This window comes from Carcharodon carcharias, chromosome 18, assembly GCF_017639515.1.
Source record: "Carcharodon carcharias isolate sCarCar2 chromosome 18, sCarCar2.pri, whole genome shotgun sequence".
NCBI classification, from domain to species: Eukaryota; Metazoa; Chordata; class Chondrichthyes; order Lamniformes; family Lamnidae; genus Carcharodon; species Carcharodon carcharias.
In genome coordinates this window covers 83407302-83428936 of record NC_054484.1, presented here as the reverse complement: position 1 = coordinate 83428936, position 21635 = coordinate 83407302, and the positions used below count along the sequence as shown (strand labels likewise).

Genomic DNA, 21635 nt, shown 5'->3' with positions numbered 1-21635 from the left:
CTGTTTCTGTCTCCCTTATTAGACTATTGATATTTTGTTAAGGGAAAAACTAAGTCTATTAGGCATTTAATTCAAAAGATTTAGAAAACCCTGTTAAGCCCTCCACTGTAACATCAGGCAAATAACGATCAATGATTTTAATAAGTAATTGAAGTTCTTTCTAAATGATTAATTGTTCAAGTCTGTAGCACTCCAACTACTAATCTACAAAGAACAATGGTTTTACAAATCAATATACGTGCTAGCAATGACTCGTAAAGGGTTTTAAAGTATTTATTCTATACTTAAACTACTGTACTTCTCCCCAATTATATACAAGTTGATCACTTATTTATCTGGCTTCCTCTCCCTGCCAACATCACTCCCCCACACATGCGCTGACTGGCAAAAACCTACAAGCTGATTGAAACCATCAGTACTGCGCCTCACTTCCCACTGCATGATGACCTTTCAGCTGATCTACTGCCCGCCTTCCAACTCAGTGCCCCAAATGGAACACCCTTCCTGAGGAAGATCTACCAGCAGACATCCTCTGGATTGAGAAATGGGAAGTCACTAACAAAGTGACAAAGCCTGTCTTGTTTTTTTGTTTTAATGATACACACAATGATACGCCAACATTGTAGCTGAGCTAACGTTATTGCCAACACATTTTCCTAACGTGAACACATATCTGCAGTAACTGAATTCTATCAAGACAGGTTCCAATATGTGCTATCTGACCTTCAACCCCCAGGTCGGTGACCCCATATATAGTAGAGGGTACCGTATAGTAACTGTTGGATCCTGGTCCTTAGTTTAGTTGGCCTAATGGATCCGGGTTGCACACTTGTTTCATAATGGTACCATTAACAGAGTAAATCAGTAGATGGTTCTTATGTAGAGCACATTCTATTTATTTACAAAGGAACTCAGCAGTGACACTTGTGTGCTTGCAACTCAAACTCTGTCTCTACATTACAGACTCTAACTCTACACTACTCTTACTGACTACTCCTACTGACTACTGAGGTAGCCTGCGCTACTCTGCTATTGGATACTAAGATCATGTGATCTTCCAATATACGTTCTTCTTAAAGCTATATTACACATCCGATTACCACATCCCTCCCCCTTTATTCAGAAATACTTTTTTGCAGTTACAATTACAATTTTTCTCAAATATCAAATTATTTACACAGATAAGTAATTTACAAGTTCAGCCTTTCTAGGGCTTTCCTTATGTGTGTAGAATGTTTCAGCTCCACAACTTCAGATGTTTTGTCGGGAACCTGCTTTTCTGGTGTTATCCAAACATTAGGTTCTTCGGTGGGCACCTGCAAGTCTGTTTCCTCAACTCTTACAGGTACAGCCGACCCTTCAGACACATCTGTACTCGGTTGAGTTCTTTCAACTGGGGATGCTGGCAGAGTTGTGAATACTTGGGGAATTACTTCCTGACACTTTGTTTCTCTCCTCCTTTTGTGATTTATATGTCTCTGTATGACTCGGTCTTCCACTTTCACCTGATAACCATCTGGATCCTTCTCCAAAATTTTTCACGTATACCATCTCTCCTCTGGTAAACTTCCTGTCACGACTATGCCAGTCATGTCCAGTTTCTGACTTCCCAGACTCCTTTCCACCTTCCCTTCCTAAATTTGGTGTTATTCAGCTCAATCTCATTCTGAGACAGCGTTTCATCAAGAATTCAGAAGGTGTGATATCTGTTGTCATGGGGTGGTCCTATATGGAAAACGTGCTAGCTTGGTTGCTATGGAGTCTCTCCTGTAAATTTCTTCATGCCAATTTTGAATGTTTGAACTGCTGACTCGGCTAGTGAAGTTTTTACCAAGAGTGATACCATTGAGGCTGATAAACCATTGTAACTCAGCACTCGTAAATGCCATGCCGTTATCTGATACGATGACTTCTGGTAGTCCGTTGATAGCAAAACTTTGACGTAGCTTGTCATTTGTCGCAGAAGAAGTTGGTGACTCCATCTATTTTGAGTGAGCGTCAACAATCAGGAGAAACATTGTTCCCAGAGAAGGTCCCCCATAGCCAATATATAATCGCACCCATGGCCTTCCTGGCCACTCCCACAGATTGTAATGGAGTTGTAGGAAGTAACTTTTGCACTTACTGACACTGCGTATAACTTCACACTAAGCTCTCTATTTCCCCATCCATTCCAGGTCACCATAAATAGCTGCATGCTATGGTCTTCATTTGAGAAATACCTGGATGGCACTATGCAGTTCAGTCAACAATGGCTTTGGTCCTTTTGGAGGAACAATCACTGGAGCTTCCCACAATAAGATAGCCTCCTGGCTGGTTACCTCATATCTTCTGTAAAAATACGGTTTCATTTTGTCAGATTCCTGTTCTTGTACCTTGGATAAGTCTGGATTTCGACTTGACCAATCTCTAATCTGTCTAGCACACACTGGGGATGCATCTAATAAGTTCAATAATAAAACGAGCTCGAGGAACTGGAATATCCTCATCGTTTTCTTTCAAAAGGAAATGACTTAGTGCATCAGTGTTTGTAATATGATTTCCAGCATGTGGTGAAAGTATACACATACACTGCCAGGATCAATGCCCATCTCTGTATTCTTGCTGAGGCTAAGGGTGGTATAGCCTTGTCCTTGCTGAACAATCCTAGCAAAGGCTTGTGGTCTGAAACGGTAGTAAAATGATGACCGTGTACATACTGGTGAAATTTCTTAACACCAAAGATGAATGATAGGCCTTTTTCTATCTGTGAGACTCCCCTTTTCCACTGTGTTGGGCGTCCTTGATACATATCCAATAGGTCGTTCTAAGCCATCATCCATTCGATGGGAGAGCACTGCTCCAACTCCATAAGGTGATGCGTCACATGTCAAAACTCTTTTCTTTTGTCAAAATGTACTAATAGGGTGGATGATTGTAACAGTTGTTTCACCTTTGTGAAAGCTTCTTTCTGTGGTGTTTGCCAAGACTAACATTGGTTTTTCTTGAGTAGGTACTACAGGGCTGCCAGTTCTGTTGACAAATTAGGTGAGAAGCATCCATAGTAATTTATTATCCCCAAGAATGATTTGCGCTCAGAAATGTTCTTTGGCGCTGGTGCCTCTCTAATGGCTCTAACGTTTTCCTCAGCTGGGTGGAGGCCCTGTGAATCCACCCTGTGACCTAAGCAAACTACCTCTTTCGCTTGGAACGTGCACTTTTCTTTCTTTTCAAATGCACTCCTGCCTGTGAAAAACATTTCAAAACTTCTTCCAAGTTTACCAAATGCTCCTTTTCAGTGAGTCTGGTCACCAGAATGCCATCTAAATAAACTACAACGTAGGGCAGTCTCTGCAGTAAACCTTCCATTGTTCTCTGGAATTTGGTGCAAGCTGAGGATACACCAAAAGGCAAACGGGTATATTTTTACAACCCTCTGTGTGTATTAATTGTGATGAATTTCTGGGAGGCCTTCTCTAATTCCAATTGCTGATAAGCATGGCAGTTCCACCTGCCAACTTAAATAGCAGGTCTTCAATTTTTGGTACAGGTTTTCTGTCCAACTTACTTACTTTATTAACAGTAAGTTTGTAGTCTCCACAAGTCCAAACACTTTGGTCAGGCATAAGTATGGGGACTACTGGTGCTGCCCATTCCAAGAACTGCACAGGTTGTATCACTCCCAGTTTCTCTAATCTGCCCAATTTGGCGTCTACCTTTTCCTGCATTGCGTAAGGGACTGGTCTTCCCTTCATAAATCTGAGGTAGCATCTGAATCTTTGCTTGCAGTCCCTGCATGTTCCCGAGTTTCACCTTGGAAAACTGAGGCGTATTTTTGTAGTAGCTCAGGAAGCCCCCTGGCTCTCAGCTGGAAGATCTCAGTCCAATCCAATTTAATTTCTTTCAGCCAGTTTCATCCAAGGAGACTTAGCCCCTTACCTGCTACCACCACCAAGGGTAATTTTACTGATTGTACTGTACTGTAACCCTGCTTATGCCTTTAATTTTGATGTCTTCTCCGTGTAAGTTTTCAATTTGGTATCTGTTTATTCCAAATTTAATTTACATTCTCCATAATTCAGGTATTTGAAGGTATGCTCACCTTTTACCATAGTGGATGCTCCTGTGTCCACCTCCATTCTGATAGCCCTATCATTCACCCTCACTGTTACATAGATTGGTTCTGTTCTTCCTACCTTTAAATTATACAATGAATAAATATCTGAATCTGTTACTTCAGGCTCTTCTACATTATGGATCTCATGGGGTTTTCTCTTTTGATTGAAAATCTTCCTGATTCTATCCTTGCAAGGTCTCATGAGGTATCCGTTTCGATGACAATAAAAACATTTGATATTTTTAAATTTTCATTCATTACAAGGTTGTCTACTTCCACTTCTGTCACCATTATTCCATGTTTTAGCTGCTAAGTCTTTTTATTTGCCTGCAAGCGGTGGCTGCTTCCCGCTTCTCAGAGCTGTGCATTTTCATGCCCTTTTTGGATGGGGTTCTCCGCCCGATGTGGAGGACGGCACTATTTTATGCTCCCTGTATGGCTTTCGAGTTCCTTGCTGCGCTTTCCATGGCCAGTGCTACCTCTAGTGCCTTCTGAAAATCCAAATTTGTTTCAGACAGTAATCTCTTCTGAATCGCACCTTCATTTATACCGCACACCAAACGATCTCTAAGCATATCATTGATAGATGCACCAAACTCGCAATATTCTGTTAACTGTTTCAGACTTGCCACATAACAAGCAACTGTCTCCTCTGGGGCTCTATTTCTTGAATTAAATATGAACCAATGTATCGTTACCAAGGGCTTGGGCTGATAATGACTCTTCACAAGGTTCACTAAGTCATCAAAATTTTTTGAATCCGGGGCACTGGGTGCTGTCAAACTTCGAATCAATTCATAGGTCTTACTCCCACACATGGATAAGAGGATCGCTCGTCACTTCTCCTCCCTTGTAATGTTGTTAGCTTGATGTTCAACATAACGAGACCAATTGTCCGCGGTTGGGTCGAAGGAATCAACTCTTCCCAACTGCGGCATGCATCGAGGGGACTGTTTCAACGGTTAGGACAGAAATAATTACTGTGTGCAATATGGTCTGACTTTGGTTCACTTGATTTCCTTTCTTGCTTTTTTTTCCGTCCTTCCTTGCTTTTTACAAAGGAACTGAGCAGCTATACTTGTGTGCTTACAAGTCAAACCCTGTCTCTACATTACAGACTCTAACTCTAGATTACTGACTACTAAGGTAGCCCATGCTATCCTGCTATTGGATACTAAGATCATGTGACCTTCCATTATAACATTTTTCTTAAAGGTATATTACACATCAGATTACTACAGTATCTAATACTGGAGCCCACTACCACAATCAACTATTATCATGACAAACCCTACTGGTCAAATGGCAGGCTTTGAACTACCAAGGTAAGGGTGGTTCTTATTAAACAGGTTCAGGACAGGCCAGGGCCTCTGTGCAGCCAGTGTCCACTGCTGGGGCCTCAGTACAAACCCCTTATGTACCTGTGGAGAGACACAAACAATACAACATTATTAAGGCGTGTCCCCTCTACAGACTAAGTGACCGACTAACTCAGCAAGTGAGGAGGCTATCGCTTGGCTTCAGGATTTGAATTCATACCAACATATACTTGAATTAGGAACAGGAGTAAGCCATTCAGCCCCTCAGGTCTGCTCCACTATTTGATAAGATCACAGCTGATCTAATCGTGGCCTCAACTCCACTTTCCTGACTGCCTTTGCGCTTTGACTCCTTTGTCGATCAAGAATCTAATTTGGCCTTAAAGATATTCCAGGAGCCACCTCCATTTCTCTCTGGGGAAGAGAATTCCACAGACTTATGACCTCAGAGAAAAAATTCCTCCCCAACTTAAATTGGAGCCGCCTTATTTTTAAACTGTGTCCCCGGTTCTAGTCTCTCCCACAAGGGGAAACATTCTTTTGGCATCCACCCTATCAAGTCCCCTCAAGATCTTAGATGTTTCAATAAGATCACCTCTCATTCATCTAAACAACAATGGATATAGGCCCAGCCTGTCCAACCTTTCCTCAGATGATAAACCTGTCATCCCAGGAATCAAGTCAAATGAACCTTCTCTGAACTGCTTCCAATTCAATTATATCCTTTCTTAAGTAAGGAGACCAAAATTGTGCACATTATTCCAGATGTGGTCTCACAACGCCCTGTACAACGGTAGCAAAACCTCCCTACTTTTATATTCCATTCCTCTTGCAATAAATGCAAACATTCCATTTGTCTTCCTAATCACTTGCTGTAGCTCCACACTAACTTCATGTGATTTGTTTACCAGGAGAGCCAGATCCTCCTGTACCTCAGGGTTCTGCAATCTTTCACCATTTAAACTGCTTTTCTATCCTTCCTGCCAAAGTGGACAAGTTCACATTTTCCCATCCATTCACACTTGTCACTCACTAGGTGATGACTATTTTACCACACTCTGCCACAAAAATGGATAAATTTAGAGTGCCCAATCTGAATCTTTGCGTGGTTCATCCATGTGCAAATACATCCAGAAGCGAGCACTACCAAGGGATAGAATTAAGAGTCACTTGGAAAAATGTGGATTGATTCAGAGTCAGCATGGATTAGTTGAAGGAAAATCATGTCTAACTAACTTGCTGGAGTTTCTTGAAGAGGTAACAGGGATGATTGAAGAGGGAAAGGCTGTTGATGTAGTGTATATGGACTTCCAAAAGGTGTTCAATACAGTGCCACACAATAGACTTGTGAGGAAAGTTATAGGTCATGGAATAAAAAGGGCAATAGCAATGTAGATACAAAATTGGCTAGAGATAGGAAACAGAGAGTTATAGTTAATGGTTATTTTTCGAGCTGTAAGGTTTGTAGTGGAGTTCCCCAGCATTCGGTATTGGGACCCTTGCTTTTCCTGATATATATAAATGATCTAGATCTTGGGGTTCAGGGGACAATTTCAAAGTTTACGGATGCAGCAAAACTTTGGAGAATTGTAAACTGTGAGGAGGACTGTGCAGAACTTCGAAAGGACATTGATTCACTGGTGCAGTGGGCAGATAGGTGACAGGTGGAGTTCAATGCAGAGAAGTATGAGGTGATAAATTTTGGTACAGAGAACATGGAACATAGTATAAAATAAAGGGTACTATTCCCAAAGGGTGTGCAGGAGCAGAGACAACTGGGTATATATGTACATAAATCATTAAAGGTGGCAGGGCAGGTAGAGAGAGCTATTTCTAAAGCATACAGTATCCTAGGCTTCATTGATAGGGGCAGAGAGCACAAGAGCACGGAGGTTATGATAAATTTATAAAAGACACTAGTTAGATTTCAGCTGGAGTGTTGTGTACAGTTCTGGGCGCCACACTATAGGAAGGATGTGGACGCATTCGAGGGGTTTATGAAAATGGTTCCAGGGATGGGGCACTTCAGTTATGAGGAAAGATTGGAGAAGTTGGGACTGTTTTCCTTGGAGAGGAGACTTGATAGAAGTTTTCAAAATCATGAGGGGTCTGGACAGAGTAGGTAGGGAGAAACTGTTCCCACTCGGAAATGGATCGAGAACCAGAGGGCACAGTTTTAAATGTTTTGTAGAAGAAGCAAATGTGAGGTGAGAAAAAACTTTTTCCCACAGCGAGTAGTTAGGGTTTGGAATGCACTGCCTAAAAGTGTGGTGGAGGCAGGTTCAATTGAGGGATTCAAGAGGGCATTGGATGATTATTTAAATAGAAACAATATGGACAGTTACAGGGAAAAGGCAGGAGATTTGCCCTAAGCTAAAATGCTCATAGAACTGGGGCAAACATGATGGGCTGAATGGCCTCAATCTACACTGTAACAATTCTGTGACTCCGTGAAGGGAAGTTACACTCGATGTAAGGAAGAGGAGTGGTAGGTTCTGAATTGTATGGCCTTTGATGTTGACCAAGCATGGAATACCACACCAACAGAAAGATGCAACTAGGTTCAGTGGTCCAGAGACCTACTCTTGAGCACATCATTTGATTGTTGTGCAGTATTATTAAAATCATTATTAAATTAATATTAAAATGATAAAACATTCAACTACAATAATAATTAGTCTAAGCTAACACATCTAAACCTGGATCAAAATCCTGGAACTCACTCCCTAACAGCACTGTGGGTGTACCTACATCACATGGACTGCAGTGGTTCAAGAAGGCAGCTCATCACCACCTTCTCAAGGGCAATTAGGGATGGGCAATAAATGCTGATCTGGCCAGTGATGCCAAAATCACATAAAATGAAAAAAAAAAACAAGTTAAAATCCCAATTAATGCAGTACACCATACCCAGCCTCTGGGGATTAGGTGTTTCATCATCACCAGCTTGAGAGCTCTATACAATTACCCTTGAATCCAGAACTGGTCTTTCGTCATCCAGCCTGGGGTAAATGTCTTCATTCAACAGCTCTCAAGCTGGTGATGATGAAACACCTTATCCCCAAAAGCTAGTTATGGTGTACTGCATTAATCAGGATTTTAACTGTAAGTTTAGGTGTGTTAGTTTAAACTCATTATTGTAGTTGTTGCATGTTTTATCATTTAATATTAATTTAATAACGATTTTAATAATAAATCCTGTACATCAAAGCAGCCACTTGATTGGCACCCCATCCACAAACATTCACCCCTTCCACCACCGACACACAGTAGTACCAGAGATGCACTGCAGGAACTCAACAAGGCTCCTTCGACAGTACCTTCCAAACCCATGACCACTGCCACCTAGGACAAGGACAGTAGGCACATGGGAAGATGACCACCTGGAAGTTCCCCTCCAAGCCACTCACCATCCTGATTTGGAAATATATCGCCTTACCAACGCATAGTGGTACTGTCACTGGACTAGTATACCAAAAACCCAGGATAATGCTCCAGCGACCCAGGTTCGAATCCCACCACGGCAGATGGTGAAAACTGAATTCAATGAATAATCTGGGATTAAAAGTCTGGTGATAACCATGAAACCATTGCTGATGGTCATAAAAACCCATCTGGTTCACTAATGTCCTTTAGGGGAGGAAATCTGTCATCCTTACCTGGTCTGGCCTACATGTGACTCCAGACCCACAGCAATATGGCTGACTCTTAAATGCCCTCTGAACGAGGACAATTAGGGAAGGGCAATAAATGCTGGTCTAGCCAGTGACGCCAACATCCCATGAACGAATAAAAAAAAATAAAGAAAAGCTGGTCATTTGATAGAGATCATCAATTCTCACTTGTAACTGAAAATCTGCAAAATCTCTTGTGTCCAAGATATAGTTAATCCCGAAATCTGCTGTGCAAATGATTTATGTTTTTGGATCTTCAGGAACTGCAAGAGTCCATTGTTTTTCTCCAGCCATTTGCCTCAAGCTGCAAATCACAAATCCAAAGAATCTGATCCCCGAGTCTCCAATCAGTCCCAGAGTTTCTGCTTTAAGGTGCAGATATTTCTTCCACTTTTCGTCACAAGCTTTCCCTTGTGTCACGTTGTTGTCCTCACACTGAACTATCTACTACAGTCATGTCCTCCCGTTGCCTGACTATAATGTCGGCCCTTGCTTCGAGGTACAATGTCCATCATACTATGAGTCAAATTGTTGGCATTGGTCCAAGGTTTTGTTGTGATGCTTAGTTCTGGAGTTTTTCACAAATGGGCAACTTCCAGGTGTATGAGCCAGGGTTTCATTTGTGGCTCTGCATCTCCTGCGTGTTTTTATGGTGTTTGGTCAACCACAGGTGAGGGCTGACCTAGTCAGGCATAGGATACTTTGGATAATAGACAAGATTGTTAGATATTCTATGCTGATTTGATCCAGAAGTCTGATATTTTGTCATTGTTGTAATATTGTATACCTGAACCTTGGCTTTGTAAATTAGTCTACTTTGCACATTCCACCTCCCTCCAAGCTGCATATCTGTTTATTGGCTTTTGTTGGGCTGGTGAGTTTGTATCTGCCCATCACATGTCTAGAGCATTCAAGAGTGACTCTCAAGATCAACCCCTCTCTGGATTTCACTGTTACTTCTCTCATTGGAAGTCCTCAACTTCTAGGGTTTTCAGTTCTCGTAATCACTTGATGACCCCGATGTTGTTTTTGCCAGGATATTGGAATGTTGTCCATGTCACCTCGTCTCTGGATCATGCTTTAATATGATTGCCTAGGGGATCTGGACTTCCTCTTTTGGTGTCCCCAGTCCACTGTTCTTATTACTGCAGTACAGGATCCCACCAGTGGTATAGCGGGGAAGGCGTGGGATCTCTTCTGTGGATTTCCTGATTATGTGATCCAGTTTTATAAGAATATTTTGTGAAACTTCTGCAAGAATTAGATGGAAATAGATTCTCAGAATTATGTCTGTTTTTGGCATCTCAATTCTCTGAGCTGGTCAAAGTGAAATCGCCCTTAGACTTGTGATCCATGATTTGAGTTTTGGCTCCTATTAGTCCTCTGCAACACCTGCCCATGGGTCCAAAGCACTCACAGGTACTTCACTATGTCCCTGGGTGGGATGTAACAAACAGGTCCACCTTTCAAACGCTGGCTTTCCATGTGATTGTGTATAAAGGTCATTCCCTTGCAAGCGAAGTGGAATCCTTTTGTCTTTGAGGTGATAATTTCCAGCCCCAGGTTGTCACAGAATGAATGGACAGCCTTTAGGTTCCATATGCGTGTGTTGCTGAGGAGGGCTTGGTCATCCGGAAAGCCCAATCATAAACAGCTGACTCACTTCCCCTGTAGAAGCGTTGACATTCCCATATCGGCCTTTTCCAGTGAACATATCAATGCGTCCAGTGAAATACTGAATAGAATTGGAGAAAAGGGGTCACCCTATTTAACACCCTCCTTGTTATTTATCGGTGCACTTCGGATATAGTCGCCTTCAATCACCATAGTGTTATAGGTGCACAGATCTTCCATCAAGTTAATGAAGTTCTTGGGTAACCCTATTCTGTTTACAGCTTTGACCAGCATTTTGTGTTTCATGGTGTTGAATATTATGGCCAGGTCCACAAAGTCAACTGCCTGGTACTTTCAGTTATTCTTAACCTCCTTTGATGGTACTGCAGGAAGGCAATGTATATATTGCATCCAGGGGTTGCTGCTAAAAATCCCTTCTGACAAGGATTGATCTTGACAACCTTGCTTTTACCATGATCTTGAAGAGATGCAGCAGCATTAGACTGATGGTAATGAGTCACCATTTGTCGATTTTTCAGGCATTTGGCATCTTTTGGTTTGTGGATGAGCTTGGTATAACTTGCTTCAGGCTTTCCAGTATGCTGCTTGGAGGGAGAAGAGTCCAGGAAGCCAGGTATCATCTTCCCCCTCTATGTCCTGGATGGTTTCCATGTTCATATTTTCAGGCACTTCTTCTATCAATCCTCCTCAACTGGCTTCATTGGAGTTAAACTCCTTAGTATTGGGGAATTTTCTGATGTTTGCCTTATTGTTCAGTATGGTTAATTTAGCTTTGAAACAGTGTTCCAGTTCCTCTTTGCTTAGAGAGAATGTCATAGGGGGTGCTGCACCCATCATCTGATTTACAAGTTTTCACCTGTCAGTTTTGTACACTGAACATTGCCTTTTTAGCTGCCCATCCCTTTTTAGCACCAGTGTTGTAAACCCCACGGGTGCTTTTCCTACTTCCTCTCAGAGCTCTTCACAGTTTCCTGAGGTTTCCGGTGCTCATTAACATCTCGGTGGTGTTTTCCACAAGCCCAATGCTTAGGGCCCTGGTGTCAGGGTCTCCCCTACTGTCCATTAATTCTTCCACTGGTGTAAGCCGGTCAGCCAGATCCCTGTGCTTCGGGACACTGGCCAGCAGTTGGATCACTCTTTTTAGATAAGGGGTTACATTATTACTGATATCAGTCTTACCCCCTCTCACTCAGTGACTCTGCATCAGGAACACCAACACGGGAATAAGTGTTACACTTGCTGCTTCCACCATAGCTCTCTACAGTAAATCGGCATTTGTCCAAAATCTGTTTACTGAGTTTTGACTGGAAGGCATCTGCAGTTCTCTTGTTAATGTCCCAGCGTCCTTGAAACTTCTGTTCGAGTTCCCAAAGGTTTGTTTTCTTCGGGTCATCTGTAATCTTTCCTGTCTGGTTTCTTTTCGGACAATGGAGCTTCCAATCGTTTCTCATTCCTCAGGCTAGCATGTTTCTACCTCTCGTGCTGACTGAGATCAACCTGAATTGTGAATTTTTGTTCACAATTACCATATGGGAACCTTCCCTCTTGTGTAGGCAGCCCTCTGCCATTGCATTTTGCATAGCAGCAAGTGACTGAGTGACATTCACCAGTCTTATTGCATTTAGTGATTTAGTGTATCGAGTGCGGATGGATTTGATTTGCTGTCTTTTGGCCAAGTATGAGGGGCAGCAAGTGTTGCAAAGATTGCAGAATAGCCCATCAGTGGGTTGATGAATTATCGCTTACAGTGGTTCACTTCTATCACGACTGGACTTAATGATCGAGGTAGGTGGTCTCTTGCAATGTTTTGGCGCCCAGTATCCATGTTGGTCATAGTTTCTGTTCCCTTGTTGACATATGTTATAAAGGGTCTGCATTCGAATGACAACAGAGACCAATTCTCCTGCCGGTTAACCAGGTTCTTCAACCTCAAATTTGTTTACTTTAAACTTGCAAGACCAGGGCCAGGATTTTCCTTTTTCGGTTGGGACCCTGATATCAGGGTCAACTAGGGGTCCTGACCCCACACCATCAGGGCAGGCAACTGACAGTGATTTTGCCTGAACTGGCCAATTAGTGGTCAGAAGACATACACACTGCTCGTAAGGCAAGCTCTCAAAGTTAGGGGGCCAATAGAAGGCCTACTGCAGCCTGCTGTTGCAGGTAAGGGAGAGATAGGGTGTGTCCATCTTGAGGCAGCCTCACAGCAGCTTTAAAAACTATAACAGTAAAAAAGACTATGGCTGTGGGGCCACCATCATGGAAAGGGAAACCCCCTCCAGGACAGCCTGCTGCCGCTGCTGTAGCCAGGCAAGGGGAATAGAGGGTCCGGGGAGCTTAAAACCCGCCTGGGTTGCTGTTCTCTCAGTCTGCGCCCAGGAGGATGCTTCCAGGCAGCTGACCTGTCCCCAGTACCTTCGGGGTGGGGCCAGCAAGCTAACTGCAAAATCCCAAGAGGGGTGGTCAGGGATCTGGAGGAGGAGGCCAGGGAAGGGGGTTAAATGGGTGCAGAAATGCTTGCATTCAGCTGAATTACTGACCTTTTTTTTGGCAGGCGATTCAAAGGCCTAGTTCCCCTGAGTTCAGTCAGGCTAGGAACCTCAAGGCAAACCTATTTTGGAGACAGGGCCTCAAACAGGTGCTAGGTCCCATATTGGTAAATGTGAAGGGACATTGGCTAAGGGTGCCTTGTTTGTTCTTACTCAATTGGGCATACCTCCTGTCCAACACATTAGTCTCACTAGTCCGAGTAGCCTCTGAAAGACAAGTGCTGCAAGGGCCAATTTCTAGGCCAACTTTACATAGAATTATATTAAAAAGGCAGCACAGAATCAGACCATTTGGCCCAACAGCTCCATGCTGGGGTTTTTGCTCCACAGGAACCTCCTCCTAATCCTTTTCATCTCAGCCTATTCATATATCCTCTACTCCTTCCTCCCTTATGAATTTATCTAGGCTCCCTTAAATGCCTCCCTGGAATTCATCTCAACCACTCCATGTTCCACATTTTAATCCTTCCACACATGGTTAGTAGTGGAATGTAGGAACAGGAGGAGGCCATTCAGCCCCTAGCCTGTTCTGCCATTTAATTAGATCATGGCTAAACTGTACCTTAACTCCATCATGGTTCTGTAGCCCTCAATACTTTTGATTAATAGACTCCATCAATCTCAATTTTGACATTTTCAGCTTTTTGGGAGGTAGGGTTCCAGATTTCCCTTTGCCTGAAGAAGTACTTCCTGATATCAGCCTAGCTCTGATTTTAAAGGAAAACAGCTTCTCTCCAATTACACTATCAGCAGCACGTTTGGGGGGAAGAGGTGCCATTGGACCAATGGATCCCAAAGCTCTCCAGAGTTTTCCTCACTTAATATCCAAGTCTGTTGTAGAGAAATTCAGAGATTGATTGATTAGTCAACAACTCCATTATTGCTCACGGCGACTCCCAGGATGGTAGCAGGGAACAAGGACAACTTAGGTAGATAAGAAACGACCGATGAGAGTTATCATTCTTGAGGTGGGCAGGTGTATCCTGTGTCCATTTGGTGGGAAAGGGGGAGAATCCATACTCCAACTTGGATCATGGAAGAAAGCAGGATTTTTTAAAAATTAAACATTTGGTCCCCCTGAAGAGGGTCTGGCTAGTGCAGTGCCAATGGGGAGGGAGCCTATGCCTCCATCCCCATCATCAGGCGCCAGTCATCAGATTGCCCCACTGCATGGGGAGGCAGGACCCACAGCTGGGGTAGGACCCCTCCCCCAAACCCCAGAGCTGGGGCAGGCCCCCTCCCTCCCTCACACCCTGGAGCTGGGGCAGGCCCCCTCCCTCCCCAACACCCCAGAGCTGGGACAAGCCCCCTCCCTCCCCCACACCCCAGAGCTGGGGCAGGCCCCCTCCCTCCCCCACACCCCAGAGCTGGGGCAGGCCCCCTCCCTCCCCCACACCCCAGAGCTGGGGCAGGCCCCCTCCCTCCCCCACACCCCGGAGCTGGGACAAGTCCCCTCCCTCCCCCACACCCCGGAGCTGGGGCAGACCCCCTCCCTCCCCCACACCCCAGAGCTGGGGCAGGCCCCCTCCCCCACACCCCAGAGCTGGGACAAGCCCCCTACCCCACACCCCAGAGCTGGGGCAGGCCCCCTCCCTCCCCCACACCCCAGAGCTGGGGCAGACCCCCTCCCTCCCCCACACCCCGGAGCTGGGGCAGACCCCCTCCCTCCCCCACACCCCGGAGCTGGGGCAGACCCCCTCCCTCCCCCACACCCCAGAGCTGGGGCAGGCCCCCTCCCCCACACCCCAGAGCTGGGGCAGTTACCCACCATAGCCTCCTGAACAAGCTTCCACAAACAGCCACGTGATAATGGCTGGATAATCAGTTTTAGAGGGGTTGCTTGAGGGGTAAATTACTGGCCAGGATACCAGACAGAACTCCCGGCCTCTTTAAAGTAAGCTCATGAAATCTTTTACGGCCATCAGGAGGGCAGACAGGGTCTCGGTTTAACATCTCATCTTGAAAGGCAATGTAACACTCCCTCAGTACTGCAGAGTGTGGCAGACTAGTTCAGGTGCTCAAGCCTATAAAATGAGGACTCAAAATCATGGCCTTCTGATTCTGAGGCAAGGGTGACACATTGAATCAAGGCAGGCAGATAAAGACAGTTAACAGAGTTGTGGAATAAGTTATGGAAAAATTCATTAAGGCTAAGCATATAATTGAGCTGAAATGGAAATTTGTACAGACAGAAGTGAGTGAGGGATATGGTTACACAGCAGCTTGGTATAATTGTAAGTACATAGGATGTAGGCACAGAAACAAGCCATTTGGCCCAACCAGTCCATGTTGGTGTTTATGCTCGATTCGAGCCTCCTCCTATCTCTCCTCATCTAACTCTATCTTTGTATCACTATCCACTTCACCCTCACATGCTTGTCCAATTACCCCTAAATGCTTCTATTCTATTTGCTTCAGCCCCTTCCTGTGACAGGGAGTTCCACATTCTCAACACTTTTTCCTGTGGTGCGGGCACGTTGCACAAAATGACCCCCCTGTCAAGCCCAAAAATCAGGCCAGATGAGCTTTACATGTTTCAACAAGGTCACTTCTTGCTCTTCTGAATCTTAGCAAACAGCTGCAGTGGTCTAAGATAGTGGCCCACTTCCACCTTCTCAGGGCAACTAGGGATGGGCAATGGCAGCCTTTCCAACACCCACATTTTGAGGAAAACAAAAATCCCATCACAGCTTGAGTCACCCTTTGTTAACATAGGTCGCCGGGCTCAGGCAGCCTTCAACAAGTAGCAGGTCATTTTCATTCACTGACAAGGCCAGTCTGGCTGAACTGGCATTGAGGCCTCAAGTTCACAATTTTGCTGGGCTCCCGTGGTAACTCTGCTTGGTCGATAGGGAAACGATGGAGACTCCCTCACTCTTCCCACTCGCTGCCCCCCCCAACTTACAGGGCAAGTGATGGTCGGTGGGGCAGACCCGGAAATGGGACCCTCCCAACTCCTGCCCCTGGCACCCGCTTGGTACCCAGAATTGCTGTGGAGACCTTTGGTTTTTGTTGACACCGAAATAGGTGGGAAAATAAATTGCAATGAAGAAATAAGAAATTTACAAATGGATATGGACAGGTTAGGTGAATGGGCCAAAATTTGGCAGATGGAGTTTAACGTGGATAAGTGTGAGGTTATCCATTTTGGTCGGAAGAATAAAAAGGCGACTTATTATTTAAATGGAGAGAAACTTCAGAATGCTTCAGTGCAGAGGGATCTGGGTGTCCTTGTGCATGAATCGCTGAAAGCTAGTATGCAGCTACAGCAGGTAATAAGGAAGGTAAATGGAATTTTGGCATTTATTGCTAAAGGAATAGAGTATAAAAATAGGGAAGTGTTGTTGCAACAGTACAAGGCATTGGTGAGACCGCACCTGGAGTACTGTGCACAGTTTTAGTCCCCTTACTTGAGAAAGGATGTAGTTGCACTGGAGGCGGTTCAGAGGAGGTTCTCTAGATTGATTCCAGAGATGCAGGGCTTGTCCTATGAGGAGAGATTGAGCAGTTTAGGCCTATACTCGCTAGAGTTTAAAAGGATGAGAGGAGATCTAATTGAGTTATACAAGATGCTAAAGGAGATGGACAAAGTAGACGTGGAGCAGATGTTTCCCCTTGTGGGGCATTCTAGAGGGGCCATAGTTTTAGGCTAAGGGGTGGTAGATTTAAATCAGATGAGGAGGAATTACTTTTCTCAAAGGATTGTGAACCTGTGGAATTCACTACCTCAGAGTGCAGTGGATGCCGGGACGCTGAATAAATTTGAGGAGATAGACAGATTTTTAATTAGTAACAGGTTGAAAGGGAGAGGGCGGGAAACTGGAGTTGAAACCAAAATGAGATCAGCCATGATCGTAATGAATGGCGGGGCAGGCTCGAGGGGCTAAATTGCCCACTCCAGCTCCTAGTTCTTATGTTAAACAATGTTCCAAAAATTATCCCCCTTGCCAGAGTTGGCAAAATATGCCCACCGGCAACATTGCTACCATGGGCGTGGTGCAGGCATAGGCCAAAGAGGTGCCCATGCTAGTGAGATGCAGTCCAAGCAACCCTGTAAACTGAGAAGGACACCAGAGTGTGGGATCCTAACCTGACCTTCTGGAATGTGACACCCCCTCAGGGTCTCAGCAGCTAATAGTCGACAGGTTTGAAACAGAGGCTGTGTGCTTGTGTGCGAACTGAGACAGTATACAGTCAATCAATAAAGAGTTGTTTTTCAAACGCTCACACACGAGCCTTTCCTGCCTCAGCAGCTTGCACATTATCCTGCAAGTTATTCAGAATTAAAAAGAATAATCAAATTCTCGATGCATTGGTTGCCAGATCTTGCTGTTCACCTGGCTTGTTTGCCGCAAACATACAATTAAAAATAGTGTTCTTAAAAGAGAAAATATCTGGAACATCTCTCTTTATTCCTTTGAAAAATATTTGACATGAGAAACAAAGGTTTGACTAACCATGACGAATCATCCAAATGTGGGTCAGGGCAGATGGAGGCAAGAGATCATGTGATGAGACCTCCAGAAATAGGCCCCAACCAGAGCTGGCGATGTAAACTCAGGGCGAGAGCAGGGGGTTGGAGGGGGTGAGGGCACGGGACTGGTGGGGTGCGCAGAGTGTAGGCCAGGCAATAGCGTTTAACATCCTGCATCACCCTTTCCTCGTTGACTCCACCTTTTTCACTCTGCTGACCTCAACCCATTTCACTGCCATCACTTCCCAATTTTTCAGTGAAGGGAATGCAGAAAGCTCATTCAATAACCAGCACACAAAGGGCTGAAGCAAAATAGTTACTACTTTGTCATCTGTTTGGGACTTACAAAAGCGTGTTTCATCCTCACGGGGAGAAAACAATATTTTGTAATCCTATTTCTCTCAAGTTTTATGTCACCTTAAAAAATTCAAAACAGAGCTAACCCACTGTGACAAGAAATGAATACATTGCCTTGAATCCTTCACAAGAGTCACTGAATAATAGGATGAGAGAGTGGTTAGTCCAACCAAAGGAGCAAAGGCAGAGCTTGGGTGAAGAAGTTAGGCCCTCTGTAAACAGGTTGGATGAACAGTTACACGGCAACATTAGCTGAAAGCCACTGAATGCATCCAGTCTTTGATTAAGTGCACATGGTGCAGGAACTCGGTAGAAAATCTGCTAAAAAGGCCTTCAACAATGGCACCATGTACAAAGGAATAGGAGGAGACCATTCAGCCGCTTGACCTGTTCCGCCGTCCAATTGGATCATATGCCTGATTGGTGTCTACGGCCTCCTCTGCATGGGTGGACGGTCTCCCTGTGCTTATCAGCTCCCTGTGTGGGGAGCGTCAAATCCACACCCCATTGCTCTGGGCTGCATTGGTAGAATCTTGCTTCACAGTGACCATTACCTGCTCCGCCTCTCAACTGAAAACCGCTGAACTAAGCACCTTCTGCAGTTACCTGATAGGGAAGGCACTGCCTTTTTCTACACGCAATGCAGACACTGCAACATAACATGCCTAGTAACAGTAACATTTCATATCAAATTTCAAATAGCTCTTACTACATCCATTGGACAGATGCATCCACTTACCCAGTAGCACACAGCCAATTGGTTTGGAATCTACCTTTTTTTTGCTTGTTGGTGTTTAACTAGGTTACTAGTAAAGCAACAAAAGCAGAGAGAGCACACACAGGCAACACTGTAGGAAATACAGGAAAGAGGAAAAGCTAATATGGCCTCAGAAGCACATCCCACAGGGAGCACGCATACCGCCCAGCAGGATAATCACTTGCCTCTTTCAGGGGGATGTGGATTCGCTGCTGTAGAGAAGGGCACAGCCTTGCTGGCAGAAGACTCCATTTGTTTGGGCAAATTGGCAGAAGAAGCTGAGAATCTGTCAGCCACTGCAAAAAGGAGAGAGCGAGCAAGGACATTTACATTTAGATTGGCACTTCATAAATCCTCGTTGTGAAATATAAGGACAATGGAGATTGAAAACAAAAACACATTGAACAGGGAAACAAGCATGCACACAGAATAGCCTCGGAGCATATGTCTGAGTCAAGTGCTGGTAAAGGAAATGATGCTGTCTCGTCAAAAATAATGCAATAACCATGCTTACCAATTATTGAAAGATCAATGAGAAAGCACAACACACACTCTCACGCACACACGTTACCCAAAATATGTCAAGCAGTAATAATATAAACGGCAAAAAACCATTAGATCACTGGGTGGGTTAAACAGACCAATTAGACAAGTGGGTAAGACACTAAAAAAAAACACCTAGGTATAGTAATTATCCTAAATACCAGTAATGCAGTCAGCAGCAGCAAAGGCCACGGGCTCTGTAGGAGGGTGGGTGTTGAGTGATAAACCTACAGGAGAGGATAGGGTATTTTCTGATTCACCTACACGACACACAAGCAGAATAAAGAATAGTCAGCTGCGAAATAGTTTTAATACTCCAGAGCAAATGATTAAAAACCAGAAAGTATTTCAGCAGACAGTGAAGGGCAGGGAGTTAAGACCTTGCACCCTGACACAATAGGGTGGCATGCAACATGTTGAAATCTCAGAGCAGGTCCAGGGTCTCATGAACTCCCAGAGTCTTGCAGCTAATTCACCTAAAATGTCTCAAAGCAACATATTTCAATCATCAGCGGCGGTGCTTTCAGACGCAGTCTCAGGAACATGATTAAAGGATTGGGAAATCGATCTATTTTTGTAACAGAAATGCTGCCTGGTGTACTGCACAGGCTGTGGCTGCTCCCAGTTTAGCAGTTCAAACTGGGTCTAATTCTTACCACAAGCTGTGCAGACACTGAACATCTTTCCCCTCCCTGTTGCACGGGTACATTTTAACCCAAATAATTAAATGTTTCAGAAATGCAATCTTTGTAAACGACGGGTCAGAGAAACAGGTTTGAAAATTCATCCTGCCAAAAACAGATTCCAGAGAGATAGACATCTTCAATAATTTACTCAGATTCTCAGTATCCATTTTAATACATCTGGTCCCAATAATTCAGCGAAAACTGTAGTTATCTGCGAGCCAAGAATTTTCTGCACTTAAATGTTTTGTCTTTCATTGCACTTATTTCAATAAAAACAATATTCTACACAGGCTGCGTGATGAGCAAATGGGAGAGACCCACATAAAAAATGAACAGAAAGCAGTGACGCACCTGAACAAATTTCTACTTTATAAAAACGCAGAGACCTGCTCTGCTGTCTGAAATTAGCTGTAGAGAAAAACCCGAGAGTGGTATAAGAGCTCAGAGGCTCCCTCTCAAACACACACTCATCGCGTTATGTAGGAAGCTGCAATGCAGTTAGTGTCCTCTCACTCACCATCTCTGGATCCAGCTCCTGGAGATCCTACTCCTCCCCAAGACCATCGCTTCTGTCTTTGCTCTAGCTGCTGGCTACGCTCTAAAGTGCGACGCATCATAGCTTCGTGACGCTCCTAGCATTGCAGGGAACAAACAGAGACAGACACACCTTCCAAAGTCAGAGGACTCACCATGTACTTTCGCCAGATGTACACACTGAGAGACCATGTAAAGAAAATCAGAACTCGCTGCTCTTAGGAAATGATTGTTCGAAGGTAATTTGCATTGAATTGGTTAAAAAAACGGCCAGCTTAACATAAATTTTCACACAACAGCAAAAAACATACCATCAGAAATCTCCAAGCTCAGCACCATACCCAAGAGAAAGGCAAGCAGTTACAGGATACTGAACTACTATGCAAATATCTCTCTGCATCACCATCAGCACCTGCTCTCATAGGTCTGAAGAGCTTTGGGGATTCTGACTTCATGGGCCCATGAATAATGCTCAACAAGCATTAACTGCAGAGCCATGGAGAGAGAACTTAGTGCAGAGGATCAATGGCTGCATTACTGTATAGGATCCTTAGTATAAGCTGCTCGCCAAACTAACCTACCAATAGGTATCTATTACAGACTGTAGCACTGCACTGTCTTTAAAAAAGCAGTATTTTCCAACAGAGATAAACTCAGGTGATATTTAGATATATAAATATTTAGATGTTCATAAATCAACTTTTTTTAAATATGTGGAAATCTATGCATAATTTTACCAGTTGAGTTTGATAGATGAAGGGGTGTCCTGTCTGACCTTGAACATTTGAAGGTGGTTTATTTCAGCCATGAACACCTCAGGAGTATGAATTCTTATTGTATCCACAGCACACAGGGTGTGTCCCAAGTAATATGGCAATGCTATGTGAACACACCAATCCATGCTTTGATTGCAATCTCCTCCATAACCAAATCTGATGCAGCTTATAAAATGAGTGATTAATGATGAGCGGGTGTTCAGCCTGTTTCAAAGCTGCCCACTGCATCATGTCT

At 44.2% G+C, this 21635-nt stretch overlaps 1 protein-coding gene across 1 annotated transcript in view; it reads right to left on the bottom strand.

The window, feature by feature from the left end:
* LOC121290470 (MAP7 domain-containing protein 2-like) overlaps positions 1-20707 on the bottom strand; it is a 103662-nt gene extending 82955 nt beyond the window's left edge. Inside the window, exon 1 of the mRNA XM_041210909.1 lies at positions 20608-20707. Coding sequence (XP_041066843.1) covers positions 20608-20707 — 100 coding nt within the window. The remainder of the gene's footprint in view (positions 1-20607) is intronic.
* Positions 20708-21635: the final 928 nt, after the last annotated feature.